The sequence below is a fragment of the Cervus elaphus genome, chromosome 31 (genome assembly GCF_910594005.1).
Source record: "Cervus elaphus chromosome 31, mCerEla1.1, whole genome shotgun sequence".
Classification (NCBI taxonomy): Eukaryota; Metazoa; Chordata; class Mammalia; order Artiodactyla; family Cervidae; genus Cervus; species Cervus elaphus.
In genome coordinates, this window is record NC_057845.1 from 3,983,399 (window position 1) to 3,999,235 (window position 15,837).

General features: G+C 40.9%; 1 protein-coding gene across 9 annotated transcripts in view; it reads right to left on the reverse strand.

Annotated features, from left to right (window-relative positions):
* ITSN1 (intersectin 1) overlaps positions 1-15,837 on the reverse strand; it is a 251,132-nt gene that overhangs the window by 127,262 nt on the left and 108,033 nt on the right. For all 9 annotated transcript variants that reach the window (XM_043892810.1, XM_043892808.1, XM_043892809.1 and 6 more), the window contains exons 9-12: positions 10,856-10,919; positions 8,025-8,162; positions 6,341-6,456; positions 2,078-2,340 (exon numbers count right to left, since the gene is read on the reverse strand). In XM_043892810.1, coding sequence (XP_043748745.1) covers positions 2,078-2,340; positions 6,341-6,456; positions 8,025-8,162; positions 10,856-10,919 — 581 coding nt within the window. The remainder of the gene's footprint in view (positions 1-2,077; positions 2,341-6,340; positions 6,457-8,024; positions 8,163-10,855; positions 10,920-15,837) is intronic.

The window sequence follows — 15,837 nt, forward strand, 5'->3', positions numbered from 1 at the left end:
CACTCTTCATTGTATCATAGTTGCTTCTTACCTATTTGTGCCCCAGCTACACTGTGAGGGCCGAGAGGACGGATGGGCACCTAGTCACCACAGCATCTCCAGGGACCTAATCAACGCCTGGCATACTGTAAACGCCAGTTACACAGTTCTGAACAAACACTCTGAAATGCTTTAAAAAAAAATTGAAGAAGGAAGGGTGGTCTATCTTTTGGTTGTCATTCTGGAAAGGAAAATCTTGTTATTACCTGTGTGTGCGTGCCTGAATGAAAAGGCAGCTTACAGCTAGAAGTTTTCCAAAGCAATCATCAGGAGATGAAACCAAAGTATTATTTTTTTATAAAGAAAAAGATCCCTCATCTTTAAAATACATTTCATCCACACAAGAGGATCACGGCATTGCTTCTGTCACAACACACTAAAACTGGAAAGACAGACAAGAGATTGTCTTGGCCCATATCCAGGTATGGCATCAAATTTAGGAAGCCTTCCATAAAATACAGTAAAGATTATTAGACTTGTTTTCTAAAGTGGAAAAAGAAAAAGATGCCAAACAATTTAATTATTTAGTGTGGTACCATTACAGTGGTTTAAAAAAAAAAAACAATTTCAGTAAACCTTCAGCCTCTCCACCATATGAACCTTTCTATTTCTATATGTGTATATGAATGCAGAAAAAAGGCTAAAAAATACTTAATTGATAAGACTAGGTTTGTCATAAGACTAGGTTATCAAAAACTTGTACATGAATGTTCACAGCAACGTTATTGAAAATACCCAAAAGGTAGAAAAAAACCCAAATGTCCATCAAGTTGATTGTTGAGTGGATAAATAAAATGTTGTCTATCCAGGTAATGGAATATTCCTCAGTTATAAAAAGGAACAGGTATTTATTCAATCTTCACACTGGATGAACCTTGAAAGCTATGCTACGTGAAAGCCACATATTCTATGATTCCATTTATCAAAAATGTCCAGAATAGGCAAAGGTATACAGACAGAAAGTAAATCTGTGGTTGTTAAGGGCAAGGTGGAATGGGAAAGGGGAGTAGTAACTCCTTAATGGTTAACGAATTTCTTTTCAGGGTGAGGAATCAGTGGTTATGGTCACACAACTTGGTGAATAACTAAAACTGCTGCTGCTGCTGCTGCTGCTAAGTCACTTCAGTCGTGTCCGACTCTGTGCGACCCCATAGACGGCAGCCCACCAGGCTCCCCCATCCCTGGGATTCTCCAGGCAAGAACATTGGAGTGGGTGGCCATTCCTTCTCCAATGCATGAAAAGAAAAGTGAAAGTGAAGTCGCTCAGTCACGTGGGACTCTTAGCGACCCTACGGACTGCAGCCCACCAGGCACCTCCATCCATGGGATTTTCCACACAATGGAGAGTACTGGAGTGGGTTGTAACTAAAACTACTGAACTGTAAAAAGAAAAAAACAAGACTGGGTTAACATATTATTGTTGTATTGTACTCAGTCACTCACTTGTCTCTGACTCTTTGTGACCCCAAGGACTGTAGCCTGCCAGGCTCCTCAGTCCATGGGATTTTCCAGACAAGAATACTGGAGTGGGTTGCCATTTCCTTCTTCAGGAGATTTTCCCATTCCAGGGATCAAACCCGCATCTCCTGCACTGGCAGGCAGATTCTTTACCACTGAGCCATCAGGGAAGGCCATATTTTTATACTTTCTTAAAATTTTGTTTCTTCAAACTTAGACGGTATAAAGAATCTGCCTGCAATGTGGGAGACCTAGGTTCGGATCTTTGGGTTGGGAAGATCCCCTGGAGGAGGGCACGGCAACCCGCTCCAGTATTCTCGCCTGGAGAATCCCCATGGAGCCTGGAGGGCTACAGCCCACGGGGTTACAGAGAGTCAGACACGACTGAGTTACTAAGCACATGGCATGTGGGAATCTCAGTTCCCCGGACCAGGGATCGGACCTGTGTCTCCTGCCATCTCCTGCACTGCAGGTAGATTCTTTAGCTGCCGAGCCATCAGGGAAGCCTCAGTATACTGCCGCCACTTAAGCAAGTCTGTAAGAGCGGCGTGTTAACGACGGGCTGTTTCCGGGGGCTCACCTCCCGCCTCTCGATGTCCTTCCGGCGCTCCTCCTCCCTCTGCCGCTCCAGCTCCCGCTGCTTCTCCAGCTGCTTTTCCAGCTCCAGTTGTCTTTTGCGCTCCTGCTCCTGGCGCTCCCGCTCCTTCCTCTCCTGCTCCGCCCGCTCCAGCTGGGCCAGGCGCTCCTGCTCTTTACGCTGCTGCTCCAAGAGCGCTTGTCTCCGCTTCTCCAGCTCCAGGTTGCCCCGTTCAAAGTTCTCCCGCTTCTTATCTTCAAAGGTTACTTTCAGACAAGAGACAGGACGATCATGAAAAGCCATATGATGTTCAACAGACATTTTCAAAGGAAAAACTCCACGGCACACCGGCAATGAGTAACGGACCTGCAGACACGAACTCCCTAAGCTTCCCGCCTGCCTCTGCCCTCACGGATAAGCACCAGGACAGGCCCTTTCACTCAGGGTCTCGTTCACATACCCTCCCCTGCAGATGAACCGCATCACAGCGTTCACAATGCCCAAAATGCGGTTTCTGGAATAATCATTCGACGGAACTTCTCCATCATCACTCATTCTCCATAGCTTCCCTCTTACTGTATCCTTTCCCATTTCTGTGACCTTGATTCAGCAACTGACCCACTCTCTCCTCTATGCCACAAACTTCTCCTTTTCCACCTCTTTTTCTTTGGCCACAAGGCGTGAGGTATCTTAGTTCCCCAACAGTGCGCAAACCCTAGCTCCCTGGTTGGGAGCCAGGGGTCTTAACCACTGGACCACCAGGTAAGCCCTGCCCTGTCCACCTCCTTGTCCTTCGCATGAAACTGTGCCACTCTGTTTTCAATTTTAACAAACAGAACGGTTGCTGAAAATAGAGGTAAGATGATGTGTCTCCTCCTGGGTTTCACACTGAAGAGCAGGTTGTGCCCTAATCACTTTGCAGAGGACACTCAGTAAACTAGTTTTTCCAACCTATTATTCAGTTTCCTTCTTTGAAGGGCACCAACGTAATGAATTTTAGTCTATCCTCAGGCCAACGATTTTTTTTTCTCTGATCCATGCTCACACTGTTTGCACCCATTTTATTTTACTTCAAAAAAAAAAAAAATTCCGTGCTCCATGTCCCTTCTGTGTTTTCAGCAGTGTCTACTCAGCTTTGTGTTTGCCGCACACGCTTCTGCTGGGAGCCAACCCCAGACACTGGAAGCTCTCACTGCCACCCTGTGCAGCACACCATTCCCATTGTTCCCAGTCTATTTCAAGAACTGTCACTTCACACTTTGTCTTGAGATATGTAGCTGTGAGCATCCTTTCTTGGCTTCTTCCCACATTACTGCCTGGCCTCCACTGAAGACAGACTTTCCTTATATACGGCAGTTAGATGAGAGATCAGAGATGGTAAGCAAGTTTTGTTTTCTTTGTTCTTTTTGCTCCTTTAGTGGTTTCAGAAGAGGCAATACCCATTTCACTCTCCCCACTTTAAAACTGCAAGTCCTCTCAGCCAGAGAAAGGAATGAAGTAGTGATACATGCAAACCTAGACAGCGTATTTTAATACGCTGAGACATATAATAAGCAGAGACATCACTTCACCAGTAAAGGTCTGTATAGTCTAAGCTATGTTTTTCCAGTAGTCATGTACAGATGTGAGAAAAGTGAATGTGGAAACCACTCAGTCATGTCCGGCTCTTTGCAACTCCTTGGACTCTACAGCCCATGGAATTCTGGAGGCCAGGATACTGGAGTGAGTAGGTGTTCCCTTCTCCAGGGGATCCTGGACCACAAAAAAGGCTGAACACTTAAGAACTGATGCTTTTGAACTGTGGTGTTGGAGAAGACTCTTGAGAGTCCCTTGGACTGCATGGAGATCAAACCAGTCAATCCTAAAGGAAATCAGTCCTGAATATTCAATGGAAGGACTGATGTTGAAGCTGAAGCTTGCTGAAGCTGAAGCTCCAATACTTTGGCTACCTGATGCAAAGAGCCAACTCATTGGAAAAGACCTTGATGCTGGGAAAGATTGAGGGCAGGAGGAGAAAGGGGTGACAGAGGATGAGATGGTTGGATGGCATCACTGACTCAATGGACATGAGTTTGAGCAAACTCTGGGAGACGGTGAAAGACAGGGAAGCCTGGCATGCTGCAGTCCATGGGGTCACAAAGAGTAGGACACAACATAGCAACTGAGCAACATTGTGGGTAAAATCTCAAAAATACTATGCTAAGTGAAAGAAGCCAGACATAAAAGAGCACCCAGTACATAATACTGTTTCTATGAAATATTCAGAGGGGGTAAATCCAAAGATACAGAAAGCAGATTGATGATTACTAGGGACTGGGGAAAAGGGAGAATGTTGAGTAACTAGCTATGGCCATTGTTTTGGACTGAGTGTTTTCCACCCTATCAATTCACATGTGGAAGTAGTAACCCCCAGTGGGATGGTATTTGGAGAGGAGACCTTTAAAATCGGGTTAAGATAAAGTCATGACTATAGGGCCTTCGTTATGAATTAGTGGCCTTATAAGAAAAGGGAGAGCCATCTCTCTCTTTTCATGTGCACACATCCAGAAAAGGCCAAGTGAGGATCTGGTGAGAGGGCAGCCATCTGCAAGTCAGGAAGAGCGCCCCCACCAGGAACAGAACTGGATGGCATCCTGATCGTGGACTTTTCTATCCTCCAGAACTGTGAGAAATAAATTTCTGCTGTTTAAGGCACCCAGGCTAGATGACTTAGAATGATCAATGTTATGTTAAGCAAATTTTACCTCAATTAAAAAAAAACAACAAAAACTGAAAGTCCCTATATACCTTTTTAATTCCAAAATCTGGCCCCATTTTTAATACACAGAGGCACATAATAAACAGCTGTTGAAAGAAAGAACGCATTAACCAAAACCTCTAATAATGTCACATCCTGTTCAAAACTTGAAACATCGGACTCCCCGGGTGGCAGAGTAGACAGGAATCCACCTGCCAATGCAGGGGACACGGGTCAATCCCTAGTCCAAGAAGCGTCCACACACCGAGGGACCTGAGAGCTTCAGTTACTGAAGCCAGCTCGTCCAGAGCCTTTGCTCAGCAAGAGAGAAGCCACTGCAATGAGAAGCCCGCACACCATAATTCAGAGCTGACCCAGCTCGCCTCAACTATAGAAAGCCCTTGCATGGCAATGAAGACTCAGTGAAGCCAAAAAAATAATTAAATGTCTTCCACCAACAGAAAAAGAAAATTCCAAATTCTAAAGATTCCTGTCCTTATTTGCTTGAAGACTTTATTCCCATGATTATTAACCTGAAATGTTCCTCCTTCCCACCCCTGTAATGACCCTATTAATCTTCAAATCTCAACTCCACTGTGACCTCTTCCATAGAGAGTTAACTGCCAGTGTATTTGCCAGTCTGTGCTAACCAACCACAAGTAAACTCTGCTGTGTATCTGTAATTCTGCCTTCAGGAATTTATCACAGTTATGCATTGCTTTGATGGTTTTTTATATGGATGTCTTAAATCCTCAGTTGTATCATAACCTTCTAGAGGGCATGGGCCATGTATTATTAACATTTAGATTCTTCACTCTACTCAACACACTTCCACAAAGAACATTTCCAGGAAGCAGTTTATCAGTGAACAAAAAGTAATTTAGTTGAAGAGGAGAGCGGCAGAGCTAGTAGTGTCCTGAGCAGGTCGATTATTCCCTGAGCACTTGAAATGCAGCAAAATGACACCGACAGAGTAGTTACCATGAAGAGACTCCATAATAAATTTCCTTAGGGCGTCTTAGTACCAATTATCATTTCATATTAATAATTCATAACCACCAGAGAATATTTTAATAGTATGATGAATTTCTCATTGTAAATGAGGGTAATTTAAATTAGGTTCCTATTAAATTTAAAATAGCTTCTTGCTATCAAGGAGCTTTCGATTCTATAACAACATGAGAAAACAACAGTAGGCAACTTTACATTCTATTTCTGTACTGGTGGTATTAAGCTATCACCTTAAAGGCTTATCAATTTTCAGTGCTTTGTAGATAACATTTATAAAATTTCTGATAAGTGTTAAATAGATTTCAATTTAAGGTGCATCAGCAGAGTACATAACCTTCTTCATTCTACACATATAGTAAAATCCAAAAAGCATATGCAAAGCAACTCCTTTCTGACTAAGGTCAGTTAAAGAAACACAGCAATAATGTCATTAGCTAAATATATTTTACCTCCAGCTTTGCCTTAGAGACAGAAAATCTCTAATAGGCTATAACATTCAAATATAAAGACTGTCTTACCAGGTAGTTTCTTTTCTAGTTGTTGCTGTTCATCTTCCAAAACTGGTTCCTCTGGTAACCTCTGATCCACCGAAGTTGAGCTTATGACAGATATACCACTACCAGATCGAACTCTTCTGCAATTGTGGAAAAAAGAAAATGGTTTCACATCTAGGTGCCAAGATAGAATTGAGCACACCATGAAAAACAACCTTTTAAAGAGTATGCCATAGAAAATGGAGCATATGTCATTTTTGGTGAGAAAAAGATAAAGATGCGCTCTTCTCCATTTATATATGAGTTTTTAAAAAGTGAATATCTGAATGTCATCAGACTCTGAGTGCCAAATTCATTAAAATATTTAGAACCATCACAAAATTAGGACAATTTCAAAGGATTAAATCAGTTAATAATCATCAAGTGCTTACAGCAGTGCCTGAGACACAGTTTCCTTCCTATGGAATATTAAATTCTTCCAAGGGAAGACTAGCAACTCCGCTGATTGTGAGCATCTCCTTTCCCTTTCCAGAATCTCTACATTTGCTCTTAATAAACACATGAAATGCCTACACTTAATAGTCCTTAAAACAAATCACTTAGTTTACTAGCTAGTTTCACTTTCCCCCATTATCTCACTCTTTTAAACCAGTCTACCTATCTTCTTTCTATGCTTTTTCATGTCAGCTTCCACCTTGCACCTCAGATGGTAAAGAGTCTGCCTGCGATGCAGGAGACCCGGGTTTGATCCCTGGGATGGGAAGATCCCCTGGAGGAGGGCATGGCAATCCACTTCAGTCTTCTTGCCTGGAGAATCCCCATGGACAGAGAAGCCTGGAGATGGACACAACTGAGCAACTAACACACACACATACACATACAAACATACCCACCAGTGTTAAGTGTCTCTTGTGATTCTTGCAGCTGTGAGATTTTATGAACAAGCTGTCCAGCTACTGGTTTCTTCCTGCACAGTGTTCTCAGCTTCCCCATACTTCATATGTGCTGACAGCAGTGATTCCATGTCTCATACTTTTATGGAGACTTTGCCCCTAATCTTTCCCGACATTGGAGGAATCGGGACAGAAATTCTTATCTGGGTTTCTTTTGTTCTTCTGCGCACTTGTAAAAGCTCAAATTTGTCTTCTGAGTTAAAGCTTTGAGAGGCAGTTGTCTGAGAGGGCTATGCATACATTGCTGTGTGTGGGTGGGGGATACCAGTCATCCCAAATGGACTCTGAACTACCCTCTCAACCTCTCCACTGAGATTGTATTTCAGACCAGGATAATTTCTTTTCATTATTTTGCTGATTATAATTTCTACATTGCCAGCATTTCGTCACCTCTGGAATGTGTAGAATTCATAGGCAGGTTCTCCATGATTTATTGTCTCTGTGCAGACTGATGTTTCACTTTAACTGCTAAAGTTATTTGGTGAGTGTTGATTACATGACATGGATTGTCTCAAAAGCACCAATTTTGTGATGTTATGCTTGATTGTTTTACTAACAGTCTATTTAAGTACTTTAAAGAACAGAAGAGGCAAAGATTAACACAAAAGCTGCCTAAGAAGATTCAGTTCAATATGTGGAGATTTCATTCACTTGCCAAGAAGAAAAAAAGACTATAAGATATACAGCCAACAAAGCCAAGTTTGAAATTAACAGACTCAACACACAATTTCTTATTAGAACCAAATACTGCTTACCTAAAGGAAGGTGGGATGTATTCTGGGGGCAGGACCGGTGGCAGTGGCTGGCCAGACATAGCTACATCAATGAGGTGCATAGCCAGGATAAACTCTTCCGCTGTGAGCTTTCCGTCTTGATCAATGTCAGAAAGATTCCTATTCAACAGAAAGTTCACTGTAATCTAGTTTCATGAAAATGCATGCTCGTTACTATTCACGAGTGATTTCAATGATCTGTTTTCTCATTCTGACTCTGTACCAGTTGAGTCCCTCTGTACCTCCGTTTATAAAAATCGTACCGACTTCATACCACTGTTACAAAGACAAAATGAGACAACCCATCTAGCTGGGATGGTGTTCGGCATTCAACAGAGGCTAACTGTGATTATAATTACATGCTTCTCAGTCCTTGCACCCATTTAAAATATGTCATACTCACATTCCATGTGTGTTTAAACACCACACTCCACAGACTATCAGGTCAGATACTAAATATTTAAGTTTTGCAGACCACACAGCTGCTATCACACTGAATTCTGCTGCTCCAGCAGGAAACTGGCCACAGACAGTATACGAAGAAATGAATGGGCACAGATGTCTTTACAACAAAGCTTCACCTACAAAATCAGCTGCAGACCAGATTTAGCTCACTGGACCAACCCCTGATCTAGGACTCCAAGGGTGGATCTTCACGGCCTCCAACCAGAGGCAAGGTGTTTTCTGTTCCTTAACTTCACGATTTAACCACCACTGTTCTTTATAATCCTAATTAATTTAGGATTAGCTAATTAAACAGACCTTCCCCAGCAAGTCTAAGAATGTGACTTTTGAAAAAAAACAACTGGACACCAAAAAGAGAATGCAAGACAACAAAGCAGCTGACTGAAATGTCGGCAGGTAAGACGCTACCCTGGGCAACTAACTGGGCTTTGCTGATGCCATAAATCAAGAAACCCCTCCAAGGTCTGAAATTTCCTCAGGTGGCATAAGCTCTTTTTTTTTTTTTTAAGGTACAATTTCTGTAATGTCCACTCCTTTTGTACAGTACGGTTCTGTGAGTTTTGACAAACACAATCAGTTGTATGGCTACTACAATATACAGAACAGTTTCATCACTGCCCAAATTCCCCTGTCTCTCTACAGTCACTCCTTCCTTGCCTCCAGACGCCAGTTAACACATTTCACTGTATGCTAGTGTCATGAAAACAACCAGCCTCCATAACTGTGAGGTCTTCAGCTTTTATTCCAGAGGGTCCTAGGATACCGGTACACATCCAGACTTCAAGAGGTCTTGATGTGTCACAGAGATAAGGTGTTTGCTAACTGGTCTATTATTACTCTCATGCAAAAGGTAGGCTCTTTAATACAAAATAGAAAGGGACAGGCTGGGCTTGACCTAGAGCTTGACCACTTATGAAACAACCAAATCAACATGCCTGCAGCAAAATCAGGAACCTAGCAGGTAAGCAGTGCAGACCAGGTTTATCTTCCCAGAAGAATCAATGAATAATGCATAACTGAGAGAGAAACACTCCTGAAGAAACCATTCTAGGTAATATTTAAGTGTAAAGAATCCTACAGGATTTAGGCAATGCTCATCAATAGCTGCTAAAAATCATTACAGAGAACCCCCTGGTGGTTCAGTGGATAGGACTCTGCTTTTCCATTGCAGGGGGTACAAGTTTGATCCCTGGTTGGAGAACCAAGCTCTTGTAAGCCATGAGGTGCAGCTGAAAAAAAAAAATTAATTACAAAATAGACAGAGAGACATTTGTGTACCTCCTGATAAAAGTACTTAGTATCATCTCTGATGCACTTTGCAAAAAAAACCACAAAAATCAAATTTTAATCTGACAAGTGGTTCTCCTCAGATCCGAATCAGTGGTTCTCAAACACTGATTGATTTGGTACTGCAAAGAACATCTGTCAGTGTCTGGAGACACTTCTGATTGTCACATGTGGGGGGTGGGGAATCGTACTACTGGAGTTGGCAGAGGTCAGAGACACTACTTAACCAGCAAAGAGTTATCATGCCAAAACTGTCACCAGCACTGAGGTGGAAAAACTCTACCTTAGATCTAATTCCCAATCTACAGGAAATATAAGAATGAATTAGCACCACAAGGGTGCAATCAGCTAAAGGTGGGCTGCAAGAAAGCATAGGACAAATGATCTGGGTGTTTTTTGGTGAGGGTGGGTAAGGGAAAGGGGAGAATAAGACCAGGGGAAATTTATAGGTTAAAGGAGACTTAAAAGGTGTATCAACCATCTGTTACAAAATATAGATTTATTTTAGTCCTGATTTGAACAAATCAGCTATAAAAAATTATGAGACAATCTAAGGAATTTAAACACCATCTGATTAACTTAATGATAAGAATTCCTATTAACAGTTTTAAGTGGACTTTTAGTATTATGGTCATGTAGAAAAAAATTCCTATGTCTTTTGAAGATACAGGCTGAAATATTTGCAGATGGAAATGACATAATGACTGAGATTTGACTTAAAATAATTGAAAGGAGGAGGGGAGAAGCAGGACTAGCCACGAGGGGACATTTATTTAGGCTGTGGTATGAGTTCTTGAGAATTCATTATATTAATCTCTCTGCTTCTGTATTTTTAAAACTCAAAAGGGGGAAAGTAAAAGGGACAACTTTAAATCATTTTAACTACTGAATCACTGTGAGTTAAAACTCACTGAAAAATTAAGCATACTCCCCCTTATAAAAAAATTAAGCATATATCCCCCTTATAAATAACGGTGTCAATCTAAAGACTCATGAGGCCCTATCTATTTAAGAAATAAAATTTCCACTTTATATAAACCAAGGAACTTTTCATTTCTTACCATATTGAAGCCAGCTGAGCCTGTGGTAAACTTGATTGCATAAGAATAGTTCTTGCTTGGGGACCTAAATGAAAGCCAGGGAAAAAAAATAAAGATGAATCAGCAAATCTTCACTGTCTAGGAAGATCAGTGTTCTGCACACAGGTACTATGCAATCTCATGCAATCACAGTGCTTTAAACAATATTTGCTATTACCCAATGGGCTTTTCAATAAGGAAATTAAGTCCCAGTGAAAAAGGGAAAAAACACAGAGCACAGCACCTGGCACACAGCCAATAAATTTTTGTTAAATAGATGTTTAATGAGGGATGAGTATGTAAAAAATTAGAGTTTCAATATTTAACCTGCCCTTTGGTCCAGGTGATCATCTCTATTTGTATCAGGTTTTTATTCACAAAGCTGAAATGTGTCCTCTCTAAATGCAATATCATCTGCCACCCCCTGCCACCTCCATCATGATGACTATCAAATTTAGACAAGATTCAGAGAATCTCAGAAGAGGAAGGGACCTTGGAGAAAACTCTTCTACCCATTTCATTATACAGACTTAAAAAAAAAATTGCTCATGGTTGCATAAATGGCCAATATCACAGCCATTTCCTAGGTTTGTGATAAAGAAGAATTTCTGGAATTTCAACTTTCCTCTCAAAATTAGCTCTCATTTCTTAAAATACTTGTATATATATCTTCATTTCTGGCATGAAACTAGCTTTAGATACCAGGAAGGCTACAACAGAAGATTTTGAATGTTTAAATAAACTAGTGTTAAGAAGAGAGAGACAAATGTCTCATGTCCTTCACTGATGTCCAAGGGGTGGGCCAAGGATGACAGGTAATAGATCAAGGAATGCAAAGTGGTAGCAATTATGCTGGGAAGATTACCATGTATAATATTTTGCTTGGTCTTTGGTATACTGGAATGAGGAAAGTTCACCGACCATTTTATTTAGTCTATAACACCGTATTTAGAGGGCTCCCCTGGTGGCTGAAACGGTACTGGCAATGCAGGAGACTGGGTTCGATTCCTGAGTCAGGAAGATCCCCTAGAGAAGGGAATGGCTGCCCACTCCAGTATTCTTGCTTGCAGAATTCCATGGACAGAGGAGCCTGGCAGGCTACAGTCCATGGGGTTGCAAAGAGTCAGACATGACTAAGCAACTAACTCTTTCTTTCACTGCATTTAGAATACTGGCAATATTAAAGTATAATCAGTAAAAGTTTAGTGAAAGGTTTCATTTATACTTGTAACAACATTGTGCCCACTACAGAACTATATAAAAGAAAGTTCATATTTCATTTACTTTATAAAAAATGCAACAATAAATTTAAAAAACTAGCCCTGGACCTGGATATCAGGAGATATGGATTCTACTCTTGACTCTTCCACTCTCTAATGACATGTGACATTAACAAAATCACTTTCCCTCTCTAAAAGGAAGTTCTTTCGTCTCTGAAATGAGGGAAATGATCTAGAACAGGGATTGGCAAACCACAGTCCATAAGCATTCTCCAGTCCTCCAGCTGTTTTTGTAAATAAAGTTTCACTGAAACATAGCCATGCCCATTCATTTAAACATATTATGGCTGCTTTCATACTGCGATGTCAAAGCTGAATAGTTACAACAGTGTATAACTGCAAGCCTAAAATATTTAGTATTTTGCTTTTTACAGAAAAAGTCTGTGGATCCCTATTTTCTTTTGCAATTCTAATATGGGACTCTGTTAAGTCTTAAGGACAGGTTAAGAAACATTAAACTAGATCAGCAACAGTGAAGACAGTATCTTAGCATAACAGAGCAACCTCTTGTGGAAGCTTATATTCATGAAAAGAGTACTGGCTTATAAGAAAATATTAAGGATATAAACAAAATCTCAAGTTCATAAAGCCTACAGTGGGTATCCATGATTGGGCAGGGAAGCAGGAATGTAAAGGACAAGATGAATGAATGAAGTCAAAGGTTTAGTTCAAATGATGACTAAGACTTTTTAGCTTCTGAGATTAGCATATGAATAACCAAATAACACAGTCACTGTTTCAGAACGCAATGAGATAATAAAATACCTCTTTGAGAAAAGGACTAGCAAGAATAGCAGTTCCAGAATTCTGTGTGTGTGTTAGTCACTCAGTCGTGTCCAACTCTATGCAAACCCATGGACTGTAGCCCACCAGGCTTCTCTGTTCATGGGACTCTCCAGGCAAGAAAACTGGAGTGGATTGCCATGCCCTCCTCCAGGGGATCTTCCCAACCCAGGGATCAAACTCAGGTCTCCTGCATTGCAGGCAGACTCTTTAACATCTGAACCACAAGGGAAGCCTAGAATTCTAGAGCTACTTATATCACTTTGATTAAAGAACTCTTTGTTTTTTATAGGAGTGTCTCTTCTAAGAACATGCAATAGTATATACATCAAGTTGGGAAGGAACAGGGGGATACCCACCTAAGGAGGTATATCAGGTAAATCAACTCAGGGAATCATCACTGACTCAATGGACATGAGTTTGAGTAAGCTCCAGGAGTTGGTGATGGACAGGGAAGCCTGGCGTGCCGTAGTCCATGGGGTCACAAAGAGCTGGACACGACTGAGCGACTGAACTGAACTGAATCAGTGGGGTGAACTGTGCTACTGCTAAATATTTCTCTTGTGCCTCTTTCCATTCTGAGAACTCTTTGCAACTTCCTTGATGTTCTTCTTACTCTTACTCAGTTCTTAAGCTGAACTGAGTAACTGCTTTGGGGGGGTGATGTTATCATGACAATAATCCTTGTACGTCATCCATCTCAACAAACCTGCTCTGCTTCCATGCACAGTCTTATTTGGCTTAAAACACACTCTACATTTGACTCCTCACAAAGGGAAAACAAACTACATTTCTTTGATTATTGCTATTTAAAATTTTACTGTAACAAGTTATTTTTCATGACTATACAAAGATCTGGTTTGAAAATGAAATTCCCTTATGGCTGATTCATATCAATGTATGACAAAACCCACTGAAATGTTGTGAAGTAATTAGCCTCCAACTAATAAAAAAAAAATAAATAAATAAATAAATAAAAGAAAATGAAATTCCCACCTCAAATGCTTTCCAGGACAAAATAAGAATAGGTAGTCCCTGGGGTTATAAAGAGCTGAGCACAACTGAGCAATTAACGCTTTTGGTTTTTCACTTTCACACGGATAAACAGGAGCAAAAATCTGCTCACCCAGTATATTTCAATTGTACTTTCTGTCTCAGATATTAAAAATTCTAAATACTGAAGTGCCTCTGTCATACACCTTTTACCTGATACGATACTTCCATCACAAAATACACATCCTACCAAGCAGAGAGAATCTGGGCGTCAATGTTGCATCTGAATACTATTTTAACTAACTCCCAGGAAACACCAACAATGCTGTGAAGAAATGTTTTCAGATTCACAGACTACGCAGGTCTGGGTCTGTATGACACACTGTGGTAAAATCTGGTTAAACAGTACCTAAAATGATACCACTGAATATTGGGCGCTGAAGAAATATGAAAATCCATACCATGAGAGCTGCTCTTGTAGCAGAGTGAGCGAGGCAGACAGAGACTTTGTGTGTATTTATAATTCGCTGTTTCAGGTACAAATATACGCTTATTTGAAATGACCACTGAGATTTTTTCACTGGGACAGGGTTCATGATTAGACCAGAATTCTTCAAGGACTCACCCAATCCTGACATTTTTTAAACAAGAATGAATTCTTCTTTTGGAAGTAAAAATTGAATTTTAAGTAATAGCAAAAAAAAAGTTAAAATAAGAAACTTAAAATGTCTTGATTGTAAATACGAGTGTTTCTCCACCCCAGAAAAATGAACCCATATTCCCCTTCTTTCATATTTGTTAAAGAGCAGTTACATTTTTCCCCCTTTTATATTTAATGTTTGTATTGGAGGTCTCTATTTTCCTTTATTAAAATTATGCATTTCTTTATAACTCTCTAATCAGCTTTATGTGTTTAACCCCTTATTATTGTCACCCTGCTTATCTAACTTATATGCAGAGTACATCATGCAAAATGCTAGGATAGATGAAGCACAAGCTGGAATTAAGATTGTGGGGAGAACTATCAATAACCTCAGATATGCAGATGACTGTTCATGGGGTTCTCAAGGCAAGAATACATTATGAGAAACGCTGGGCTGGAGGAAGCACAAGCTGAAATCAAGATTGCCAGGAGAAATATTAATAACCTCAGATATGCAGATGACACCACCATTATGGCAGAAAGCGAAGAGGAACTAAAGAGCCTCTTGATGAAAGTGAAAGAGGAGAGTAAAAAAGTTGGCTTAAGGTTCAACATTCAGAAAACTAAGATCATGGCATCTGGTCCCATCACTTCATGGCAAATAGAAGGGGAAACAGTGGAAATAGTGGCAGACTTTATTTTTTGAGGCTCCAAAATCACTACAGGTAGTGACTGCAGCCATGAAATTAAAAGACACTCCTTGGAAGGAAAGTTATGACCAACCTAGACAGCATATTAAAAAGCAGAGACATTACTTTGTCAATAAAGGTCCAGCTAGTCAAGGTTATGGTTTTTCCAATTGTCATGTACGGATGTGAGAGTTGGACTATAGAGAAAGCTGAGTACCAAAGAATTGATGCTTTTAAACTGTGGTGTTGGAGAAGACTCCTGAGAGTTCCTTGGACTGCAAGGAGATCCAACCAGTCCATCCTAAAGGAAATCAGTCCTGGGTGTTCACTGGAAAGACTGATGCTGAAGCTGAAACTGCAATACTTTGGCCACCTGATGTGAAGAGCTGACTCATTGGAAAAGACCCTGATGCTGGGAAAGATGAAGGCAGGAGGAGAAGGGGACGACAGAGGATGAGACGGTTGGATGGCATCACCGACTCCATGGACATGAGTTTGGATAAACTCTGGGAGTTGGTGATGGACAGGGAGGCCTGGCATGCTGCACTCCATGGGGTCACAAAGAGTCAGACACGA